Source organism: Micromys minutus, assembly GCF_963924665.1.
Source record: "Micromys minutus genome assembly, chromosome: 1".
NCBI lineage: Eukaryota > Metazoa > Chordata > Mammalia > Rodentia > Muridae > Micromys > Micromys minutus.
Window position 1 is genome coordinate 62,806,273 of NC_137969.1, and position 22,814 is coordinate 62,829,086.

At 40.0% G+C, this 22,814-nt stretch overlaps 1 protein-coding gene across 4 annotated transcripts in view; it reads right to left on the minus strand.

The window, feature by feature from the left end:
• Positions 1-3,313: 3,313 nt before the first annotated feature.
• LIN9 (lin-9 DREAM MuvB core complex component) overlaps positions 3,314-22,814 on the minus strand; it is a gene marked incomplete at its 5' end in the record, with an annotated part of 40,784 nt that continues 21,283 nt past the window's right edge. For 2 of the 4 annotated variants that reach the window (XM_080936745.1, XM_080936743.1), the window contains 9 exons: positions 3,314-3,426; positions 4,278-4,375; positions 4,500-4,679; positions 11,027-11,152; positions 14,744-14,824; positions 19,593-19,694; positions 19,954-20,073; positions 21,224-21,357; positions 22,521-22,678. In XM_080936745.1, the coding sequence (XP_080792871.1) occupies positions 3,321-3,426; positions 4,278-4,375; positions 4,500-4,679; positions 11,027-11,152; positions 14,744-14,824; positions 19,593-19,694; positions 19,954-20,073; positions 21,224-21,357; positions 22,521-22,678 (1,105 nt within the window). In that variant the 3' untranslated portion in view covers positions 3,314-3,320. The remainder of the gene's footprint in view (positions 3,427-4,277; positions 4,376-4,499; positions 4,680-11,026; positions 11,153-14,743; positions 14,825-19,592; positions 19,695-19,953; positions 20,074-21,223; positions 21,358-22,520; positions 22,679-22,814) is intronic. The other 2 variants (XM_080936746.1, XM_080936744.1) reach the window with 2 other exon arrangements.

Here is a 22,814-nt window from a genome sequence, read left to right on the forward strand (position 1 = left end):
CTTAGTTATTTTACTGTTGCTGTGATAAACACTGTGACCAGGACAACTTATAAAAGAAAGTGTTGAGTTGGGCTGACAGAGAGGTAGTGTCCATGATGGAGAAGCCAAGGCAGGAAGGCAGGAAGAGCTCACATTTGGAAACAAGGAGGTAGAGTACTAGAGATGGTGTAGGCTTCTGAAGCCTCAAAGCCCAACCCCCAGTAACATATCCTCCACAGACCACACCTCCCAAGCCTTCCCAAGCAGTTCCACCAACTGGGGACCAAGTATTCAAACTTAGAGGAGACATTCTCATTCAAACCATCACACTTACCTTTGCTGAAAGTATTCACGAGTATTCAAAGACTCACTAGTATTTTGTTTTCAGAGTTTTCCCCCTATTTTTGCATTCCTAGTATATGTAAATGTACTAATGTAATGTAATATATATATACTAATATGGTACTTTGAAGTTTCACTATCAGAGCCTCACTTAAACTGGTGAGTTTAGATGACTGACTGTTCAGGCCAACTGAGATGATGCAAATCTAGTGTCAAGATCTCAGAACCCCTTAAACTTAATGGTATACTCAGAATCACTGTCAAAAAGAAACCATGTAATTAGGGGTTAGAGATGGCTCAGTGATTCAGAACACTTGTTGCTCTTGAAGAAGCAGCCACATGGTTCCTAACTTTCCTTAATTCCAGTTCCAGATAGGATGTCCAAGTCTGGCTTCTTTGGGTACCAGGCATACAAACAGCGAACATACGTACAAGACACATAAAAAACAAGACAGACAGGAAGAAAGGTTTGGATGCCCAGGAACTTACTCTGTAGATCAGGTAGACCCTGAACTCAGAGATCCACTCCTCCTGAGTGCTGGAATTAAAGGCATGTGCTACCATTGCTTGATCCCTTTTATGCTTCCCCCCACTGCCTTTTTTTCTCCCTTAGCTCTTTGAGACAGCATCTTACCAACTTGCCCAGGTTAATATTGAATTCACTCTGTAGCCCAGGCTGGCCATGAATTTGTGAGCCTTCTGCTTCTGTCTTCCAATAAGCTGGGATTATGGGTTTACTCACGCCAGGCCAGTTCAATGAAGAAAATTTAAAGGCAAATCTGTCTTTTTGCATTTTAAGTGACCACAAAATTTGACTTTAGGGTTGAGTAATTTTTACTGTTAAGTAACTGAGATTCAGTCTCTTGGCTCCATCTGGCCCTGGGATCTTTCTGTAAAGTTGCAAACATGCTCACCAGGGATGGAATCATTCAAGCCCAGGTGCATCTGACTCAGAATTAGATACTTTAATGAGATAGTGCTTCCTTCCTTAACAAAAATAAAACTTCAGCTATATTCTTAGGCACAGGCTCTGCTGTTGACACACAGCACTGAAGGGCAATGTACAAAATAAAGTCTGTCTTAAGTGTGACAAGTGAGTGTTATGCAATATTAAAGATGTCAAAACATTCATGGACTTCTAGGCAGAATATATTAAATTTAGCCTTCTGCTGGGTTCGTACTAAGAAACAAAGTTTACTTGCTTAGTGTTTCCACAATGATTTACTCATAGAAAAACAAAACCACCTCTCAGTGAGTGATACTTGGAAAGAGATGACTTTCCAGATGATCAGAGCTGGGCTCGGTGGGCTGCATCTAAAGTCCCAGCTGCAAAGCCTGCTTGGGCAATACCGTGAGAATTTGACAACAAAAACACAAGAGACCTGGCCACCGATCTGTACTGTATCTCCTAAAAACTTAGTGGAAACTGTTATTGTAGTAAACATTAAAAAAAAAAACACTTTTTTTTTTTTTTTGGGAGACAGGTTCTATGTAGAACAGAGTGGCTCTGAACTCACAGAAATGTACTTGCCTCTGCCAAGTCCCTAGTGGTGGGATTAAAGGTATGCAACACTACACCTGGATTAAAAAAAGGGTTACTTTCATTTGTGTGTGTGTGTGGGTGCTCTGCTCAGAGGGTAACTTACAGAGTCAGAAAACATGAAAACATTTAAGATATTAATTACCATCTTACATTAATAAAATTCTCAGACATTAAATTTCATAGATTGATTTATTTAGAATTACAAATATTAAGAATAAAAGATTTGTGCATTTCTTAATTAACATAACAGTTTAGCTAAATATAAACTCTGCACTAAGATTTGCAGTGGCCCAATACCAACAAAGAACACAGAAGCATTTTTAAACTATACAAAAATTTCAGGGAAAATAATCTTATTTCAGTTTTATTATACATTAATATACAAAAGTCTCATTTTATGAGACGTCAAAGAATCAGAACCACCTCTATAGCTCTATTTTAAACTCCAAATCTGAAAGCAATTATATTTTGGCTTTATAATATTCTATATTAAAACAAAAATTTTAAAATACATACTTTTTACAAGATTATTTTAGGCAGGGATTTTCTTAAAAAGAAAATCAAACCAAACAAGAAAACAACTAAACCCAAACCTCCCTCTATAATTCACACCAGTCATATGCTTTCTTTATAAAATATTTTTACTTCATAAATTGTGTACTGTTGAATTTTAACCAGTAATCTGGTTTAAAGTTGTGCAAATAAACAAAAAAATATGAAAATAGTGTGTTTATCAGTCTTTTTTAAAATAAATCTTAACAATAGCACTTTTGCCCTGAATCATGGAAGGCATGTCAAGTCCACTTGCTGAAATCCAGCATTCCACGGTACCGTTCCTCCTGCTCCTTCATTTTCTTCTGCTGATAAACAAAGCTTTTATAAATTATGATAAATTAAAATACTTATTTATTATACATTGATCTGTAGAACCATGTCAACTGTCAGTATATGTAACTGTACTTAGTCCAAGTTTCCCGTCTGTATTCCAGGGGCTTCCTTAAGACTAGGACTTTCCACACTCAGGACCTGAAGCCTGAGATACAATGGTAAACTAAATCCACTGGACTGCCGATTCTCAGATGGGATTCCCACCATCCATCATGCATGGAAAGACCATGCTTCTTCATGTTCTCTGTCACAGAATTCATGCATGTATAAACAATGGTGATACTCCTCCATGAGATAGTACATTCAGATAGTTTCAGGTTAAAAATATTTGCTGATAAACATGAAACAGAAGCAACACTACTGCATCTCGATAATAAAAGAACAATAAGTAAATGCTGGTCAGCACAATGCTGGTTTAAGAAGCAGTACAGTGTATTAAAAAGCCGTATCTGGAGATGCACAGTTTTCTTGTTTCCCAGCAGATAGGTTACTGGTGTTGGAAGCTTAGACTAAGGAAAAGGATTCCTCAGACCGAGGTCTTGTGCAGCTGGTACCAGGACTCCTGTGCTCAGTCTCTGTTAGTGTTGTTGGCTGCAAAGGCGTGCAAGTTTCCCATCTGGCTCAGGCCACTCTGGATATGTGCAACATGGATCTCTACATTATTCTGAAAACAACTAAAGAAAGAGAAAATAAAATCAACTATCACAAAGTTAAGAAAAACAAAACATGAATTAGTTAATTCTTATTATTGTGTGTGCCATGGCACAACTGTGGCAGTCAGGAAACCATTTGTGGAGTCTGTTTTCTCTCTGCTGTTATGTGGGTTCTGAGGACTGAGATCAGGTCCCCAGGTTTGGATGACAAATGCCATCCTGACAGCCCTACAACTTATTCATTTGCTACTGTGTACACATGCACACATGCGTGCTGTGGTACCCAGAGATCAGAAGACAGCTGTGACCTTTATATCCTACTGACTGAACTCAGGTGCTGGGCTATGGAGGGAAATGCCTTTACCTGTTGAACCATCTCAAGACCTCAAGAAAAGCATTTGTGTGTGTGGGGGGGTACTTAGTTTTAATTAGCAAATATACATTTCTTAGAAAACAGCTAACTTTAATCTTAGTACTTGGGAGGCAGAGGCAGGCGGATCTCTGAGATTGAGGCCAGTTTACACAGTGAGTTCCAGGACAGCTGGGCTACAGAGAGACCCTGATGCCTCAGAAAACAAACAAACAAACAAACCAAAAACCCCAAAATCCCAAAATCTAAGAAAGCCTTCAGGGAAGGCACAGATCTGTTTCGGTGCTGGCGGGAAAGTAGGCTTAGAAGCATAGTCTTTGCAGAAAACCAAACCCGGAGGTTACGACCTGATGCCTTCATGCAGAGCTTATGTAAAATGTCTATTCTGTCAACAGGAGGACTAGAAGTGAAAAGCTCTTTTAAGTATATCTAAAGAATAAACAAATACAAATACTTTACAAATGAGCAGAACTCTTAATGCCATCATGTACCTATGACTTACCTGATATTAGAAGCATCTATTGTGTCCTTTATGTCATTTAATGAATCTGTGAGTGATTTGAATTCAAAGGAATTCAGGTCTCCTCCCTCTGCCAGACACTACAGGGAAAAAAATGTTTCAAAATGTAATTAAATTTTAGCCTAAATATAAAAATAAGAAGGAACAAATTAATATGATTCTTAGGATTAAAAAAAAAACAAAGCTATTTTTCTCTCAATTTACCTTAATCTGTAATAAAATCGCAGTGAGCCTGGAGATTAAGTCTGTCAGATTTTCGTTTTCAACACAGGGCTGTCCTGAGGCACAGTTGGCTTGCCGGACAATTTCCTGGGCTTCTTCCTCACACCTCCGTCTCATGTCTGTTGGCTGATCAGCAGGCTGGAGTCCCTGGTCTGGTGCAAGCTGAACATGCAGGAATAAAACATGAGATATACCCTGACAATGGTGTGTGTGTGTGTGGACACGAATGTGCCATGGCATACACGTGGAGTCAAAGGACACTTGGAGGACATGGGTAATATCCCTACACATAGGCTATGTGAGCTGTCATAATTACACTGAACTTGCACATTTCTGGCAGGAGTACCACAGTGTGATGCAGAGTCATCTCTGTGTATCATTACTGCATGGTACCCAGTGGTTATCTGTCTCATTACTGGTGAGATGCGGTTTTCTGCTGTTACATAGTGAAGTGTTTGCCAGATTTCCACATAGTGAAGATTTCTTTGTAATTAGTATTCAAGAAAAGACTTTGAGGCTACGTAAAGTTCCTGTTTGGCATCAGTTTTCCTTACCAATCTGAATATCCAATGATGCTTGTTGGTTGTATCAGTCATTACTATGGCTGTCAAATGTTACGTTTATTTTAAATTTATTGTTATTTTAAGACCCTTATCTATTTGAAGCTCTCATGAATGAGACGAGAGATCAGGGATTGATGCAAAAGCAAGAGGTTTATTAGTCCAGTGCACTGGGGTGGCCTACATCTAGAAGAGGCAACCCCGAGCCCTCTGTCAGTATAGTTTTTATACACTTACTAACAACAGGTGGGCTACAGCAATGGTGACTAGGCATGCAAGCATTGGTGAGTTTAGTTGATTTTTAAATCAATTGGCTGCTGCCAATGTGGGTTGCATCTAAAGACCTATGCCCCACATTCTTCCAGGACTGCCCAGATAAGACACTGCTTCCTGGGAAGTGCTGTTATGGTGCCTGTCTGGGTCATATATCAAGGCTCTTCCCTTACATTCCAGGGGTTGCCCAGATTAGGTTGAAGCACTCCTTCTTGGAGGGTGTGGGACCGCCTTAGTGGGAGAGGGGAGCTGTAAGATCCTCAGTGGGAGGGGGAAGATGTAAGGAGGGCGAGACTGTAAAAACCCTCATTATAATTACTGAGTATGTGCACGTATGTGTGTTATGTGTATCACATGGATACAGGTGCCCAGAGAGGCCAGAGGCATCAGATTCCCTGGAACTGGAGTTAGAGGCACTTGTGAGCTGCTAAACTGTGTGGTAGGAATAGAACCCAGGTCCTCTGTAAGAGCAGTGAGTACATAACCACCGAGCCATATCTCCAAGCCCCATGTGTCATTTCCTGGTGATTTTTCATCTTTCTTTTATGAGACAAGGTCTCTCAGTCAAGTGCGCCAACTTGGGTATGTGGGGTGGCCTATACCAATCAATCTCAGGGATCCATCTGGCTGTGTCCATTTCCCTGATTTGGCAGTAATAGGATCACAGGTTTATACCACTGTGCCTAGCTTTAAAGAAGGTACTGAGGATTTGAACTTAGGTCCTCATGCTTGAATGGTGAACACTTTACTGAGCCATCACTACCTCAGCCCAAGTTAACATTTTAAAAATACCAATATGCATTCAGAACTCTATGATGATACTTGATTTTAAATGTTTTGGGGCACATTTTCCTGAAATAGTAAAATGGTCCATATTAATCTACCTCTTGCTGCCCTAGGCCCCCAGACTGCCTCTTTTCAAGAATCCCTATTTCCTTTTACTGGGAATAATGTTGAGATCAAATCTGGCTGTGAGGTGTGGTCTCTGCTGCTAGGACATCTTTGCTCCTAAGCTAATAGACGTACTCATTTAGTGATGAACAACCCATGAACTCAGACTAGCTTCCTGTGCCAGTCTAATGCCTTAGGATGTAGTTAGTCTCTCTTCTCACAACTCTGTTCCCCCACAGGGAGAAACTTGGCTCCCATTATCCCCAACAAGCTCATTTGCTCAGCCCTAGAATACACAGAATTTCAGGACTGCTATTTCATGCCACTGTGAGAATAGAACTTTCCTAGTGAGTTTAGAATTTGGCACCAGACTAAAGGTGGATGTTGAAAACACTTAGTTCCTGCCATCAGCATCAGTTTGTCTGCTCTAGTGTGTGTCCACTGAGATGAAGCCAGACTTCATCTCTCAGTGTGCTCACTTGTAGAGTTGACTTGTGCTTGCTTGGTTTTCTCTTCAGTTTCCTCTCTGTATGTGTGAATAAATGTTTCTGTGTGTGTGCACATGCGTACAGAAGGCCAGAGGTCAACTTCAGGTACCCTCAGTCAAACTATCCCTGTACCAAAAGTGCCCCAGGAGCCTGCCTGCTCCTACTTCCCAAGCACTGGAATGACAAGCATGGCTGTCCTTCCTTAGTGCTGAGATCTATGCAGGTCCTCACACTTGTGCAGTGAGGACTTTACCACAACTTCTGTCCTGATTTTACAATGGATCAGAATTGGCCTTGAACAAGCCATGAGCTACATCCTAATCAATTTCCTTTTATTTATAGGCAAAACAAACATTCAAGCACATGTTATTCCTCCTGCCTCTCCAGGACCATATTACACTCAAACCAGTCTATGACTTTATCCTTTCTGTAGAAAAGAAATAAACAGGAAAAAATGAATTATTTCCACATAAGATAAGTGCCACCCCGTCCCACAAAATCCACCCCCTTTTCTTTCCTCCTCCCTCTCCCTCTTTCCTTCCTCCTCCCCCTCTGCTTGTTTATTGAGAAGAGCACCCATCAAGCTATGTTTCCCAGGTTAGCTTCAACTCCCCAGCTCAGTCTCCAGAATAGCTTGGACTGTAGGGACGTTGCTGCCACACCTCATTTGCATGCTTTACCTCAGCAGGTACATGTGCTTGCCTCTCAAGTTCAATGCTAGAAACCATGGTAAGAGAGAGAACTGGAAAGTGGTTCTCTGACTTCCACATGTGTGCCATATCATGTGAGTCAGCATGTACATGTATACATGCATTCATACACACAATTCTCATAATAATTAAACTAAAAAAAATCTTAAAATTTACATCTGGAAGATAGCTCCCCCCACCCCTGTTTTTAAAATTATTTTATGTGCATGAGGTTTTTTGTTTACATGTATTTCTACACACTATGTGCATGTCTGGTGCCTGTGGAGATCAGAAGAGAATGCTGGATTCATTCCAGATGTTTATGAGTCATTATGTGGGCACTAGGAATGGAACCTAGGTCCTCTGCAAGAACAGTAAGTGCTCTTAACTACCAAGTCAACTCTCCAGCTCTTCTTTGTTTCTCCTGTAACAGCATTAAACTGTGTGGAGGGTCCCATAAGTTAGCCAGCCAATTTCCTAAGAGTTGGAATTTAACTGTTTTTTAAATGTTTGCAGTCACTGGCAACGGTGCAATGAATAACCATCACATGGCCGTAGAAAATCAAACCTGGGTCCCCTTGAAGAGCACCCAGTACTTTTAACTGCTTTTAACTTTTATTTTGGCATCAATTTTCTCATTCTGGGAATGAAAATTCTATGTTCCTTTTGGTAAATATGTATTCACCTGTCTGTGTGTATTAAGGAATAAAACTACTTAGTCATGTGCTTAGGTTATTTCTTTAAATTGATGCTGCAATTCAAGAACTTTGTGGAAATCAATCTGAGTAGGAAAGAAGCCTATCACAAATGTCCATGGGGATGACACAGAGACTGATATATAAGCCCTATCTTTATGTGTCATTTGTCATGGAAATCTCTTAAACCCTGTTGTCTATACTTATTCCAGATAGATATTAGTCAGGGCAGGAAATCTATTTACTAGAGCAAGTCACTGATGGACAGTAGCAGGCAAGTATCAGGAAAGTAGGAATAAATAATGACCAAGCTAAGCTCAGTCACATACCTCCAATCTTAGCACTTAGCAGCGTGGGAAGATTTAAGATCAAGGCCAGCCTTGGCTGTAGAGCAATATTGTATCACTAAAATCAAAGGATCAGAAATACAGCTTAGTGGCAAAGAACTTGCCTAGAATATTAAAAGCCCTGGTTATGTCACTCCCAGAACCATGAAAGGGGTGCAGGTGTGGGTTTGGGGTGTGTGAGGATGGATGGTTAAAGGAACAGGCATAGATGACTACAATTCATTCAGTTCCGTTCAAGCAGATAAACATCATCATCTGTGGCAGATCTTTGGGGACTTGCTAACATGGTGATTAAAATCACAAACAGAGGGGCCTTATTAGAAACACAGCTTCAAAGAACGGAAAAGCATCATGATAGTTTAATACAAAGCTCAGCAGTGAGAGTTTCAAATTTAGGAGACGGCTGACTACCCTCCTATTTATAATCATATGTGAATAAAAAATTAAGAACACTTTCGTGAACTGTGTCCCTGAAATCCAAGATTCACAGCTCTAAGACACAGTTGAAAGGAGAAAGAGCGGCTTAGGACTGTTTGTGCAGATGATTCAGGTTTGATTTCCAGCACACACATGGTGACTCTGAACAAGGCTTAACTCCAATTCCAAGGCACCCACAGCCCTCTCTAACTTCTTGAGGCACTAAGCACACACATGGTGCACACTTAAGTAAAATAAGCACATTTAAAGGAGGAGGCTGGGGAGACAGTTAGATGGATAGTTAATCCTGTTGCTCTTGCAGAGGACCCAGCACCCCATGATGGCTAATAGTCTGTAACTCCAGTTCCAGAGGAGCTGACACCTCTGGCTTCCAATGGCGCATACATGGTGCAAAAGTATATGCACAGGCAAAAAAAAAAAAAAAAAAAAGAAAAAAAGAAAAAAGAAACATAGTAAGTAAACCAAAATATGGTTTCTGAGATAGTGGAAAAGTAAATGGAAATGGTGATTTTGTTTCCTCAGATGGAGTGATGAGAGGAGAGCTGGACCCAAGTTGTACGAACACATGGCTTGGTCTTAGCCCTGAGCATTTCTTTCTCTGTACTATCTCCAGGCCTAGGCCTGGAAGCTTCCATACAATCTTAACATCTGCAAGTCCGACCTCAAAGGCTTCAGCTTCCAGCCTCCGTCTGCTAGCCTAAGTCTAGAATGTTTCAGCCTCTTAGACTTCCTGCTGAATAAACTCACCTTTTCTAGTGCTTTTTGAACTCTAGCTGGCTGGTTCAACTCAGCTGTTCTGGCTCAAACTCCTCTTCAAGCTGACTGATTCAATCTGGCTCCTTCTCATTCTCTGGCTCCTCCTGTCTTCTCTTGCAACCTGTCTGTCTGTAAAACTGTCCTGGTAAAAACTGCTTCTGCTGACTTGCACAGAACTGCACAAAGTCATAAATGAATGACCTCACTGCACCAAACTCAACTGACTCCCAAATTACTGACCATGGCACATAATCTGCTCTGCTCTTACATCTCCTCTCTTTCCGTCTGTTCTTATGAGAGTTCGTCAAATCTTTCTGATTTATCACTTTGTCTGCCCCTCAATTAGTAGTCACTTTCAGACTAATCTTACCTACATTGTTTGAGATTAAAGGTGTGTACTAAAGACCCAGGCCTTTAGATGTTTTCCTTGCTGGAACAGCTATGTTGCTGGATTAAAATTCTTCTACAGTGGAATTAAGAGTTCTTTGGTTGTGCAATTGGTAGGCGCAATAGTACATGTCTGTAATTCTAGGCTAGAGGAAGTTGAGGCAGAAGAATTATGAGTTCATGGCTAACAGACTAGCTAGAAACTGGGGAAATGGTATATGAAGTACTAACAGGGCAAACCTGAGGACCTGCACTTGATCCTCAGTACCCAGATAGCGAACAGGCACGACAGTTTGTGCTTGCAATCCCAGTGTTGGGGAGGCACAAAAAGACACTTAGTGAGCTCTGGGTCCTAGTGAGACCCTGTGTGATAAAACAAGGTGGACAGTTCCTGAGCAATGATACCTGAAACTGACTGCTGACTCTGGAACCCATAAGTACCTGCCCCCAACAAAGGAACATGAAGACTCTGAAACTGACTGCTGACTCTGGAACCCATAAGTACCTGCCCCCAACAAAGGAACATGAAGACTCATGCACAAATGCACCATCAAAATACAAGATTATTTTTCTGAATTTTTAATTCTAAGTCTTTTTTTGATAAAGCAATATCACTTGTAACTTAGTAATTGAATATTGATAGTTTATTATGTATAAAATACTCTTTGAACACCAATGAGTAAATATATATGCAAATTAGTTTTACTAAAAGATCTTTTAAAGATACTGGTTTAACTCAAAGCCTATAAAAGGTGAAGGTAAGATCATTAAGCTTCAAGTCACAAAACAGAGAGAAAACAATACAAACCAGGACAGGTGTGATGGCACACACCTTTAATCCCAGCACTTGAAGACAGAGGCTGAGGCAGGTGGATTTCTGAGTTGGAGGCCAGCCTGATCTCCAGAGCAAGATCCAGAATAGCCATAGCTACAAAGTAAGACCCTGTCTCAAAACAAAACAATAAAAGCAGCATAAATTACTCACCTCGTAGCAATACTGCTGAACTTTATGCAAAACTTTGTTTAGGTCCTTGTTCAACTGCTCAAGCTCTAGAACAATTGTTGCATATCTTCGTTGAAATTCAATGCCAATGGGCATGGAATATGATTTCTGACATGAAAAAACATATTTTGATAAGGTTTTATCTTAACAATGCAATTTCCATAATCTAAAACAAATAGCAGGTCATTATACCAGCCTACAGTCAATAGTACTGTTCTTACCTGATAATGGTGTCAATATCCTGAGGAGATTGTCCTGGTTTTTAGGGATGCATAATGTCTGCTATTCACTTTTTTCTCTTTTATTTGATTGTTTTAAGTTAGGTGAGAATGTGTATGGACATGTAAACACCAATGCCCAAGGAGTATAGGACTGCCCTGGAGTTGGAGTCACAGGTGATAGTGGGCTGCTCAATGCAAGTGCTAGAACTGCCCTCATTCTCTGCAAGAGCAGTATGCATTCTTAGCCACTCAGCCATCTCTCTAGCTCCCACTTACTTCCTTCAGTGGAAATTTTATATACAGAGAACTTAAATGAAGCCAACATCCCTTTGACATCAAAGATGGAGCTCAAGGTGTTTGTCTTCTGGGTTCCAGTCTTGCTATGATCTAGTACTTCCACACTATGCCTTGATAGAAAATATTTAATTTGCCTTTTTATTTTACAGGAGGTTATAATTAAGAGATTGTCTTGAGTTTTAAAAGAGACTTTGAACTTTGAAACAGTGTTGACTGTGAACGACTACAGGGACCTTTGAAGTTGGTCTAAATTCATTTTACATTGATATGGCCACAAGCCAATGGGTGTGGGGAGAGTAGAACTTAGTAGTTTAGATTAGAATGCCTCCCCCCACCGTGGGCTCAGATGTTTGAATATTTGGTGGAACTCCCTGGGAAAGTTTAGGAGGTGCAGTCTTGATAGAAGAAATATAACACAGGAGGTAGGCTTTGTGACTCCATGGCACTCCCAGCTAGTTCTCTACTTTGTATTATGGTTAAAGATGTGAATTCTCAGCTTCCTGCTCCTGTCACCAAGATGGGACTCTTAGTCCTCCAGAGCCATAAACCCAGACAAATTCCTTCTTCTGTAAGTTACCTTGGTCATAATGTTTATCACAGTACTACAAATAATTCAGAGAAGTAGGTTTCTGGCTATTGATATGACTAGTTGCCTTCTAAAAGACCAATAGCTTATCTTCTCATTGAACAACGTATCAACACTTCCTTGCACACTAACCAGTAAAGAGTTATATAAACATTCTTCACACACCATTTTTTGGGGACTTTTATTTTCATATGTATGGTGTTTTGACTGCAAGTATCTCTGTACCACATGTGGCTGTCCCCATGGGGAGTCAGATGGGACCAGAGGAAGAGAGGGAACACTGTAATATAATGTGTCAAATAAAAGATTAAGCAAGTAAGTGGGAAAGAATTAGCTGTCAGGCTATATATGAGCTTCCTAAAAGCTAGACTGAAACCATACAGGTTCATGCTAGAAAATGTAATGTCATAAGGCTGGGGTACAGCCCAGTAACAGTGTGTTGGCTAGCATATGTGAGGGCCTAGGTTCAATTCCCAGTATGGGGGGAAAACTAGTTTTGTTTTGTTTTGAATACAGAATCTCACCATATAACCCTGGCTGGCCTAGAATATGCTATGTACAGTAAACTGGCCTTGGACTCAAGAGATCTGCCTGCTTTTGCTCCCTGAATGCTGGGATTAAAGGCCTGTGCTTACATGCTCAACAGCTATCATTAACATTTTTGTTTTAACTGAAGTTTTAATATAAAATTTGCACAACCATACAATTCAATAGATTACTGCATAGTAAACACACCTTTATAAAAACACAAATTTGTAAAAAGCTAAAACTGGGACAAATCCAAGTGCCCATCTATAAACAAATGGACAGATTGTGGCACATCGTGAAGGGAAGTGCAGCTCAGTGCCCTGATTTTATCACTAGTGAGTGTTTTGGAAACATATACTATTCCATAACAATGTACTACCTTCTGCCTTTCTTTATCCTGTACATCAGGGTCTAAATTGAAGATTGTCTGTCCATCTGTCTGCCCGCCCATCCATCCACGTTAGGAACTAAACATCCATACATCTTCCTAGCGGTAGATTGTCCGGAGACTGTATTTTAATGTTAATCCACTTCCCCAAGAAGGGCTGCTTAGTCATAAGACTCCAACTGGAACCTCCCCATTTTAATTAGTAAAATAAAGGAAAGCCAGTGACTGGGCAGGGCAAGGGGGTGGAGAGAAGGGAGGTATAAGACGTCAAAGGACAAGGTCAGAGGTCAGGAGGCAGAGGAAGTGAGAGGACAGAGGCTAGAGGTTGAGGTAACATGGAGCTTCCCAAGGATCAGCTGGACCCAGTTGAGATTTATTGGTGTTAAAAAGCTATGAACATTAAGGATTTTACAGGTCTAATATCTCATATAGAAGGGCAGTTTTTATCTTTGTCTATATGATGCAATCTTGTTGTGTAGAGGATTTGTGAATTGAGAGTTGAATATTTAAACCTGTATGAAAAGCTATCGAGCTGTAGAGTTGTATTTGTGTGGGATTTTGGGGTACAGAAATATCCTGGGACAGAGGTGGAGAACAGGCGGTAGAAAACTGCCAAGGGAAGGGAGTTGAGCCGTGGTGGCAGCTCAGATCGGGTGCCAGAGGAACGTGTGGCTCTGAACTAAAACCAGGCTTGAGAAGTGAGACCTCAGGGCCGATGAAGAGATAAACCTGTTCTATGTTTTAATATTTACTGCAACACCCATCTATTTCGGCTATGGCTTGAAGCCAGATCCCACTGATAAACCCAAGCCCCAGGTTTATCTTCAAAAGATACCTTGATAAGAAAACAACCATGCTGGCTGCCATTGCTCACATCTTTAGTCCTAGCACTTGGGAGGGAGAGCCATGTCAATCTCTGTGAGTTTGAAGCCAGCATGGTTCATAATGAGAATTACTTTTATTTTAAGATTTTAACTTATTTGTTTCATGTATGAGTATTCTGTACACCAGAAGAGGCCATCAGATCACACATTACAGATGGTTGTGAGCTACCATGTGGTTGCTGGGAATTGAACTCAGGGCCTTTGAAAGAACAGTCAGTGCTTAACTGCTGAGCCATCTCTCCAGCCCCAAGGGAGTTACTTTTAAGAATGATTTTATGTAAACAGTTCCAAATGGGCTGGAGAGATGGCGCAGCAACTAAGAGTACACATGGCTACTCCAGAGTATGTATGCATATAACATATATTCACAGACACAGACACGAATTCTACACTCATGTACATGGTCCAGGACATTAATATCCATTAATCCTATAAAACTGGGTAGTAGTAGTCTATTGGGTCAGGTACTATATCCCACTCCTCAACTAGTAGCATGTATTCAATATACTAAGAAAAGATAAAATAAAATAATGAATTTAAAGTAATATTTATTGTAACCAGATGTGGTGGCACAAGCCTGTGGTCCCAGGATCAGGAGGCAAACATAGGATGACTGCCAGAAGCTGGAAGCCAGCCTGGTCTATACAGTTCATTTCAGGCCAGCTGGGTCTATACAGCAAAACCTGGTCTCAAACAAAAACAAGCCTAGAAAGTATTAAAAAAAAAAAATCACAAGACCTTACCATTTTAAAACTAGACAAGTAAACAAAGGAAAATAAATCCTTAAGTCCTTACCAGCTTTTCTGCTTCTGTGTTCATTTCCCTTAATTTCTTGATGTGTTCTTTTTTAATCATGAGAATTTTTGATAACTTAGTCTGTAGACAGAAGAGAAATGTGTTAAAATAAGTAGAGACAACAGGTATATCACATTTCCACTTTCACTCAGATGTCATAATGGTACATTTTAGTGTCACGATATGGCAAAGTATTTTATTGTATACATGTGAATAGCAAGCAAAAACTCTGTAAACTCAGAGCACAGAACATACATTCGGCCTCAGCACCCAGGGCACAAATGGGGGGCCAGCTGAGGCTACATAACAAGTTCCAGGCCAGCCCAGTCTACATTATGAGACTCTGACTCAGGACAACCTATGAAAACAAAAGATTTTAAAGCCGACTGTAGGGGGCTGGAGAGATGGCTCAGAAGTTAAGAGCACTTTCAGAGGTCCTGAGTTCAATTCCCAGCAACCACATGGTGGCTCAACCATCCTGTAATAGGAGCTGATGCCCTCTTCTGGTGTGTCTGGTAAATAAATAAATATTAAAAAAAAAAAAGTTGACTGTAATTAGAGGCTTGAGATGATGGCTCAGAGGATAAAGACATGTGCTAACAAACAAGCCTGACTACCTCAGTTTGATTCCCACATGGTGGAAGGAGGGAACCAACTGAATTTGGTTTTGCTTTTGGTTTGGTTTTATTTTGTTTTTCAAGACAGGGTTCTCTGTGTAGCCCTGGCTGTCGTAGGATTCACTCTGTAGATGATGCTGGCCTCCAACTCAAAGATCCATCTGCCACTGCCTTCTAGGTGCTGGAATTAAATGCATGTGCCACCACCATCTATCTGGCAGTGAATCAACTCTTCAAGGTTGTCTTTGACTCCTAAACACACACCATGGCATGTGTGCTACCCCCACAAGTAAAATAAATGAGCTAAAGAAAAGAGACTTTGTTAAAGAAGGGGAGGGCAGAGAAGAAGGAACTAATAACAAAATGTGGATGAGCTCTGCCACATGCATGTCTCTAGACTCCATCTTTGCAATACTAATGAATAAATAACTCAGCCAACAAATAAAATGTCATAGCCCTATCAACTGAACACAAAACTGCCTGTGAAAAGTACAACACCAGGGGCTGGGAATGCTGCTCAGTAGGTAAAGTGCTCTCCTAGCATTCAAGAGGCACAGGGTTAAAGTCCCAGCCTCATATACATCAGGCATTGTATCTGCAATCTCAGGACTTGGAAGTGGAGACAGAGAAATCAAGGTTATCCTAGGCTAAATGGCAAATTCCAGCCCAGCCTAGAATACACGTAACGTCATTTCAAAACAACAAAACAAAAACTGAAAACCAACCCCCCCCAAAAAAACCCAAAGTGTGTGTAGGGGGGGTGGGAGGCAGGTACAAACCCAACCAAACCTCTTGATCACATTATTAAGTTACTTCCATGGCTACACAGAAACCTCTACATAGATCTTAAGGATAGAATCAGAGTTTACAATTGCCAAAACCTGAAAGCAATCAAGACTTTTTAGCAAGTGAATGAACACAAGAAGGTGGCACATCCATCCAGCAGTGCTAAGAGGAAGTGTCAGGCAGTGATAGACAGGAACGCACATTCTGCCCCACCCAATTCTTTCAGGCACAATCCCAGCACTAAAAAGATGGCAGAACACCCCAAATCCCTTAGGTTAGAGTTGTTAGAAGGAGAGAGAGAGGCTCAGTGGTTAAGAGCAGTGATTGGTCTTCCAAAGGTCCTGAATTCAATTCCCAGCAACCAAATGGGCTCACAACCATTTGAAATAGGATCAGATGCTCTCTTCTGGTGTGTCTGAAAACAGCTACAGTGTACTCACATATAATAAATAAATAAATCTTAAAAAAAAAAAAAGCAGGGAAGAGAGTTATTACCACTATATTCCTGTGCTGAGGCCCTGGCAATCTCAAATATTCTCAGGAGATGCTTGTATCCCTCCCTCTACCTACTACTGAACCAGAGACCATAAATCAGTGGAGAATCAAACCTTCCACAGCAATGAGCATGCAAGGAAAGCCCAGAAAGACTGGGAGAAGCAGGGACAGGTGGGGAGGTTTACACTAACACACACATTTCCTTCAGCTGGCATGCTCGCCCTCTCTCTCTGTGTCTGTCTCTGTCTCTCTCTCATTCCATCATTTCTACAGAACTGTAACATCGCTTAAGGAAGGACGGAAACTAGAAGTCTTTGCCAGTTTTCCCAAAGTATAAATAAACCCATTTTTCCATATCAATTTGTTTCCTTTTTTTTTTTTTAAATACAGAAAAACTAGCAGAGGGTAGGGGTAGACACAACAGAAAGACTTTTGTCCAAACTCTTACAAATAGCACCTAGAGTGAACTTTGTGATACAGTTTCTTGGAGAGAATGGTGACAGAATAAGCTCACTGGCTGTAACAAACGCCTTCTGGTGAAGTACATAATGAATTCATGATGGAGGGGGTATGGGAAACATCTTTATGCTACTCTTAACTTTGCTATGAACTTAAAACGGTCTCCCAGGAAAGTCCCAAAACAAAACAAAAAACACCCATAAAGATCAAATATATAAGCACTAATAAAGACATCAGTAGAGCAGACAACAGGACAATGCATATACCTAGGTTCCCCTGGCTTACAGCTCTCTCTGGGTGTTTCTTTCAAAGACTGTTGATATTTTCAACCCTTCATATAAAAATAGCTTATCTAGGGCTGAAGAGATAGCTCAGCAATTAAGAGCACCAGAGGTCCTTAATTCAAATCCCAGCAACCACATGGTGGCTCACAGATCTGATGCCCTCTTCTGGTGTGTCTAAAGACAGCTACAGTGTACTTATACATAATAAATAAGATCTTTAGAAAAAAATAGTTTATCTACCATGTAAACCAAAAGGTATATTGCAAGACTATTTAATATCCAATTAATGTAAAATTCTTTGCACACGTATATAAAACATCTCTGAAATATTATCTTAAAGTGGAAACACTGAATATTTGAATGAATCACATTGTAAGTACTTTTATAAAGTGTATTTTAGGACTATTGAAGGGGAACCTACAATCACCACTTTACTAAACCAGCTTAATTCCTAACTATATTCTAAATACTTATACCCACAGAAACCCACAACCAATTAAAATGTACAGTTGTGAAGTTCAGTCCCAGTTGATACATCAACAACACAACTCTTGTACCTAATGGTCAGGGATCACTGCAAAGGGATAGAGAGAGAGGAGCAGGAAGTTTTCTGTGAGACCATGTAGCCTAGAAACACCAGGGAAGCCTCACACATGGAGTTTCAACAGCATGGCTGCCCTAATTAGACCTAAACAAGAAAAATACCAATAGACATGCTAATGTGGAACAAAGGCCTACAGACAACCAAGGAAAGCTAAGAGTGAGAGAAACTCAACGAGGTTTTATATACAAGTGTATAGCATTTTGTATTAATTGGGTATTAAATAGTTACACCAACTGGTGGTTGTCCAACACCAAATGATCAGCCCTAAAAATCACAAACATAGAAGTAACATCATACCAATAAGTAGATTGTATTCATATGCTTGGGAACACACACAGACACACACACACACACACACACACACACACACACACACACACACACACACACACACACACACACCAGCAATTTAAAAAAAGAGCCTATGAATTTGAGAGAGGACATGAAGGGATATATAAAACGGTCTGAATGCAGAAAAAGGAAGGAGATAATTTAACTGTATTATAATCCCAACAAACAATGTGTGTTTTTTATGTGTTTATTTTTTTCAAGACTGATTTCTCTGTACAGACCTGGCTGTCTTAAAGCTCTCTCTGTAGGCCAGGTTGGCCTTAAACTCAGAGATCCACCTGCCTCTGCCTCCAGACTACCAGGATTAAAGGCATGTGCCACCATTGCTCAGCTCAAAATAAATAATTTTAAGAAGGCCATTTTAGACTAAAATATTATGTTCAAAAAAGGGGGGAAACCCTCAAAACAATACTAGACTATGATTTTTTAAAATAATTTACCTTTATTTTATGTACATTGTGATTTGTCTACATGTATGTCTGTATTAGATCTTGGAGTTATAGACAGTTGTGGGCTGCCATGTGGGTGCCAGGAATTGAACCTTGGTCCTCTGGAAGACAGTGCTCTTTACCCATTGACTGACCCATCTCTCCAGCCTCCTAGACTATGATCAAATAGAGCTGTATAATCTGTCTTTTCCTTTTCTGTCAGAGTTAAGTGTCTACCTAATAGCTTGGGCTCAGTTTCTCAGACTTGCTTCTTTTATCTGCCCTTATTTAATCTAATTTTCAAAACCAATTGCTTAAACCAAGCATAATGGCACAAATCTTTAACCCCAGCACACAGAGGCAAATGCAGGCAGATCTCTGTAAATTCCAGCCAGCTTGGTCTACACAGTAAGTTCCAGGACAGCCAGGGCTACATACACAGTGAGACCCTATCTCCAGAAAAACAAACAAAATAGCTCACTATGTTTTTCAAGGTCAGGCTATTGAGAAAGACTGTGACATATAATGTTCCTATACTTTAATTCAGATTTTGATTTCTTAGTGTGTAATTCCTAAGTAGTAAGTAAACAGTAATTTCTTATCTAAAATAATAGGAAAAAAAAAGAAGACAACTCAAAATTGTTTTGGACTATTACAACTTTGTTTTAAGAATAATTTGTTGGAAATAAATAGCAGAATCCTGAAAACCCACAAAGTGGTTCAAAGAATAATATGCAAAACTGTTTGATCCACAGAAAGACTCCAACCATAACCACACTGAAGACATTCAGTTTCCAAGCAACAGAAGCACTGGGAGGAACTTACCACCTGGATGAGGAATTCTACTGGAAAGCCTCCCAATGTCTCGGTGTCAGAGCCAGAAATCTTACTTCTCCAAGGTGACTGTCCTAGTAAAGGATCGCCATCCTGACAGTCAGAAGGAATCATCAAATCATTGACTGTGTTTTAAAGTGAAAGTTCTTTTTCATAAAATTACAATAAAAACTAGTGATGAAGAAACTATTTTCAGAACTGAGGAACTATTTGCTCATTTTAATAGCTGCCAATTGAGTTCCATGTAATATATAGGGAGCTCAAGTCCTGAAGCAGTTGTCCTGTGTGCTGCATGAGAACACAGATTATGTTCACAACAGTCACACGGCTGAGGCATTTCTGTGTTACTTACTGTGATCGGCGACTGGAGAGGAGGGGTGTAATGTAACCGTGGGGGGGTCATAAAAAAACGAGAAGGCCGCTGTTTTTGTCCAAAGGCAGCAATTGGCATTGTCTCATGAGGCTCATTACTCTTTGAAAATAAAGAGAATAATCCATAAAACTTAAATGAATTTATAAGCACTGTTTATCAACATAAAATATAGCAGTCCAGATTGTAATTATAGTCTTAAATTTTATTTACTTATTAGGAGTCTATAGTGCCTTTCACATATTAGGCAAGCCTCAATGAGCTGTATCTCCAGTGGTAATTTTATTCATTTACTTAAGAAGAACATAAGACTGGGGATGCAGCTCGGTAATCACTAACCCTGGCTTCAACCCAAATCCAAAGGACACTCATGAATTCGAACATCAACACACATGCACACTGATGAACGTACACATAATTTCCATGTTACAGAATCAAGGCAGGTTAATGTGTATTAGAATATCACATAGAGACTAGATTCTAGTCTCAATGTAATTTATAATCAAACAAAACCATGAACAACGCCCCCCCCCCCCCCAGCTTTAGAGCTTTGTGGCAATTTTATCATGCAAAAAGTGAAGGTGTTGGGCTAAGAGTCACATGGTAGAAGAAGAGACCTGACTACCACAGGTTGTACTTTGACTTCCAAACAAGTGCTATGAGTATGCACAGCTTGAGAGCGCACATGTTCGTGCACACACACACACACACACCCCAAAACGTAACTTATAGCCAGGTGGTGGTAGCACTCACCTCTGATGCCAGCACTTGGGAGGCAGGCAGATTTCTGTGAATTTGAGACCAGCCTAGTCTACAGCATGAGTTCCAAGACAACCAAGTCTACACAAGAAAACCCTATCATAAAATGCCTCCCTAAAAGTAATTTTAAAAAGTGAAGGAACTGATTCTACATAAATATGAAAATAAAACAGGAGAAAAATACGGAAAGTCTAAGAGGTTACTTCCTATTTTAAATTTAGGACTGACTATAATTTAACTGGACAGCTAGGATGAAAAAAAAAATGTATAGGTCCCAAGATTTTTTCATCAGAAACAATCTTGTTAGTAAAGCACTGGGAGGACAAAGCATAAGGAAGGGACCCTAGTTTTTGGAAATGAGACTTAAGTATAGTCTTCTCCAGGAATCTAGTCTATCGGGTTGGGAAATCTAAAGGATCTCTTCTTTGAATTCAAAGTATAAAATAAAATACACTATAAACACTTTAATTAAGTTTAATAAAACATTACTCACAAGAACTTCATAGTCAGGAATCGTGTGAGTCCCAAGCCCTGTCCTATCGAAAGTTACTCTGTAAGTAGCATTAAGAGTGTCCACAGCATCTATCTGACCAGTAAATAGACCATCGTGAATGCCACGTAATCGTGCTGAAAAGAGAAACAGGACACAAACACTTGTCAAATAAAACTGTTCTAAGCATAAAGTTTAAACCCTAAAAAATATTGTGTCACTGTCTACTAGTTTTAACATGACTATGTAGTCTATTTTATGTTTAGAGAATAGTTTTTAAACAAAATCAAAATTGAAATGATTCTTAATTTGACATATAAAAGAAATAATATTATTACCAAACAGACTAAATAAAGAAAAGACAGTCATTTAGCATATAACCCCCTAAAACACTAGCAAAACAACTCTGGAATATCATACTTTCTTTTTTTTTAAAGATTTATTTTATGTATATGAGTACATTGTCATTGTCTTCAGACACACCAGAGGAGGGCATCAGATCTCCTTATGGATGGTTGTGAGCCACCATGTGGTTGCTGGGAATTGAACTCTGGATTTCTGGAAGAACAGTCAGTGCTCTTAACCACTGAGCCATCTCTTCACTCCCCTGGATATCATACTTTTAAGAAATACATTAGAAGTAGTTTATTTTCAACTTTAAATAGGTTTTATGAACATCCCAGGCTACTCTCACACCTACAATACAGCTGAGGATAACCTTGAACTTCTGATCCTCCTGCCTTTGCTTGTATGGCAGTATCATTAGACTCCAGTGTGAAGGAACAACATATGTGAAAATCATAAGAGCAGTGGCATTGAAGGCAAACTTTCCAGTGAGGTGCATTCCCAGCCCTTTTCTATTTTGAGGCAAGGTACTGCTATGTGGATAGGCCATGCTGACCTTAGCTTCCTGTAGAGCTGGGATAGTGGGCCTTTGTCACTATGCCTGACTGCTTTAGTTCACACTGTAGTAGATACTATTGCATTAATATATATCTTTTAATGTACTTATTTTTATGTGTATGAGTGTTTACTACATGCATGCCTGGTGCCCTCATAGATTAGAAATGAGTTCAGATCCCCCTGAAACAGGTTGTGAGCCACTCTGCAGGTGCTGGGAACTGAACCCAAAACCTCTACAAAAGGTGCGAGTGCTGTTAACCCGAGCCATGTCTCCAGTCCACTAACATTCCTTCCTACATCGTACTGCTGCACAAGCAGTTACGCTTCTAAAGTGCTGAATTGACAACGTCAGGGTTACAACTTGAAGAGACTCATGACTAAGCTTGTTTTTACTTACCTGTAACTTTGGTTCCAATAACTAGGGGTAGAGGAATTTCATCAGGGAGATCTTTGAACTGTGAAACATCTGCAACTTTCCTTTGCTGTAACAGCCTGATTTTCTGCCGCTTCTGTTTTAAGGCTGATCTCTCTTCCTCAAAAAATGCAGAAGAACATCTAGAATAAATTACAAACATCATATAAACTAAGCCAGGCCAAACTGTTATAGTACACACCTGTACTTCAAACGCAAGTACTAGAAATATAGTAATTGTGTTAGAAGTATAAAATTAAATAAATTTTGAGGGGTCAG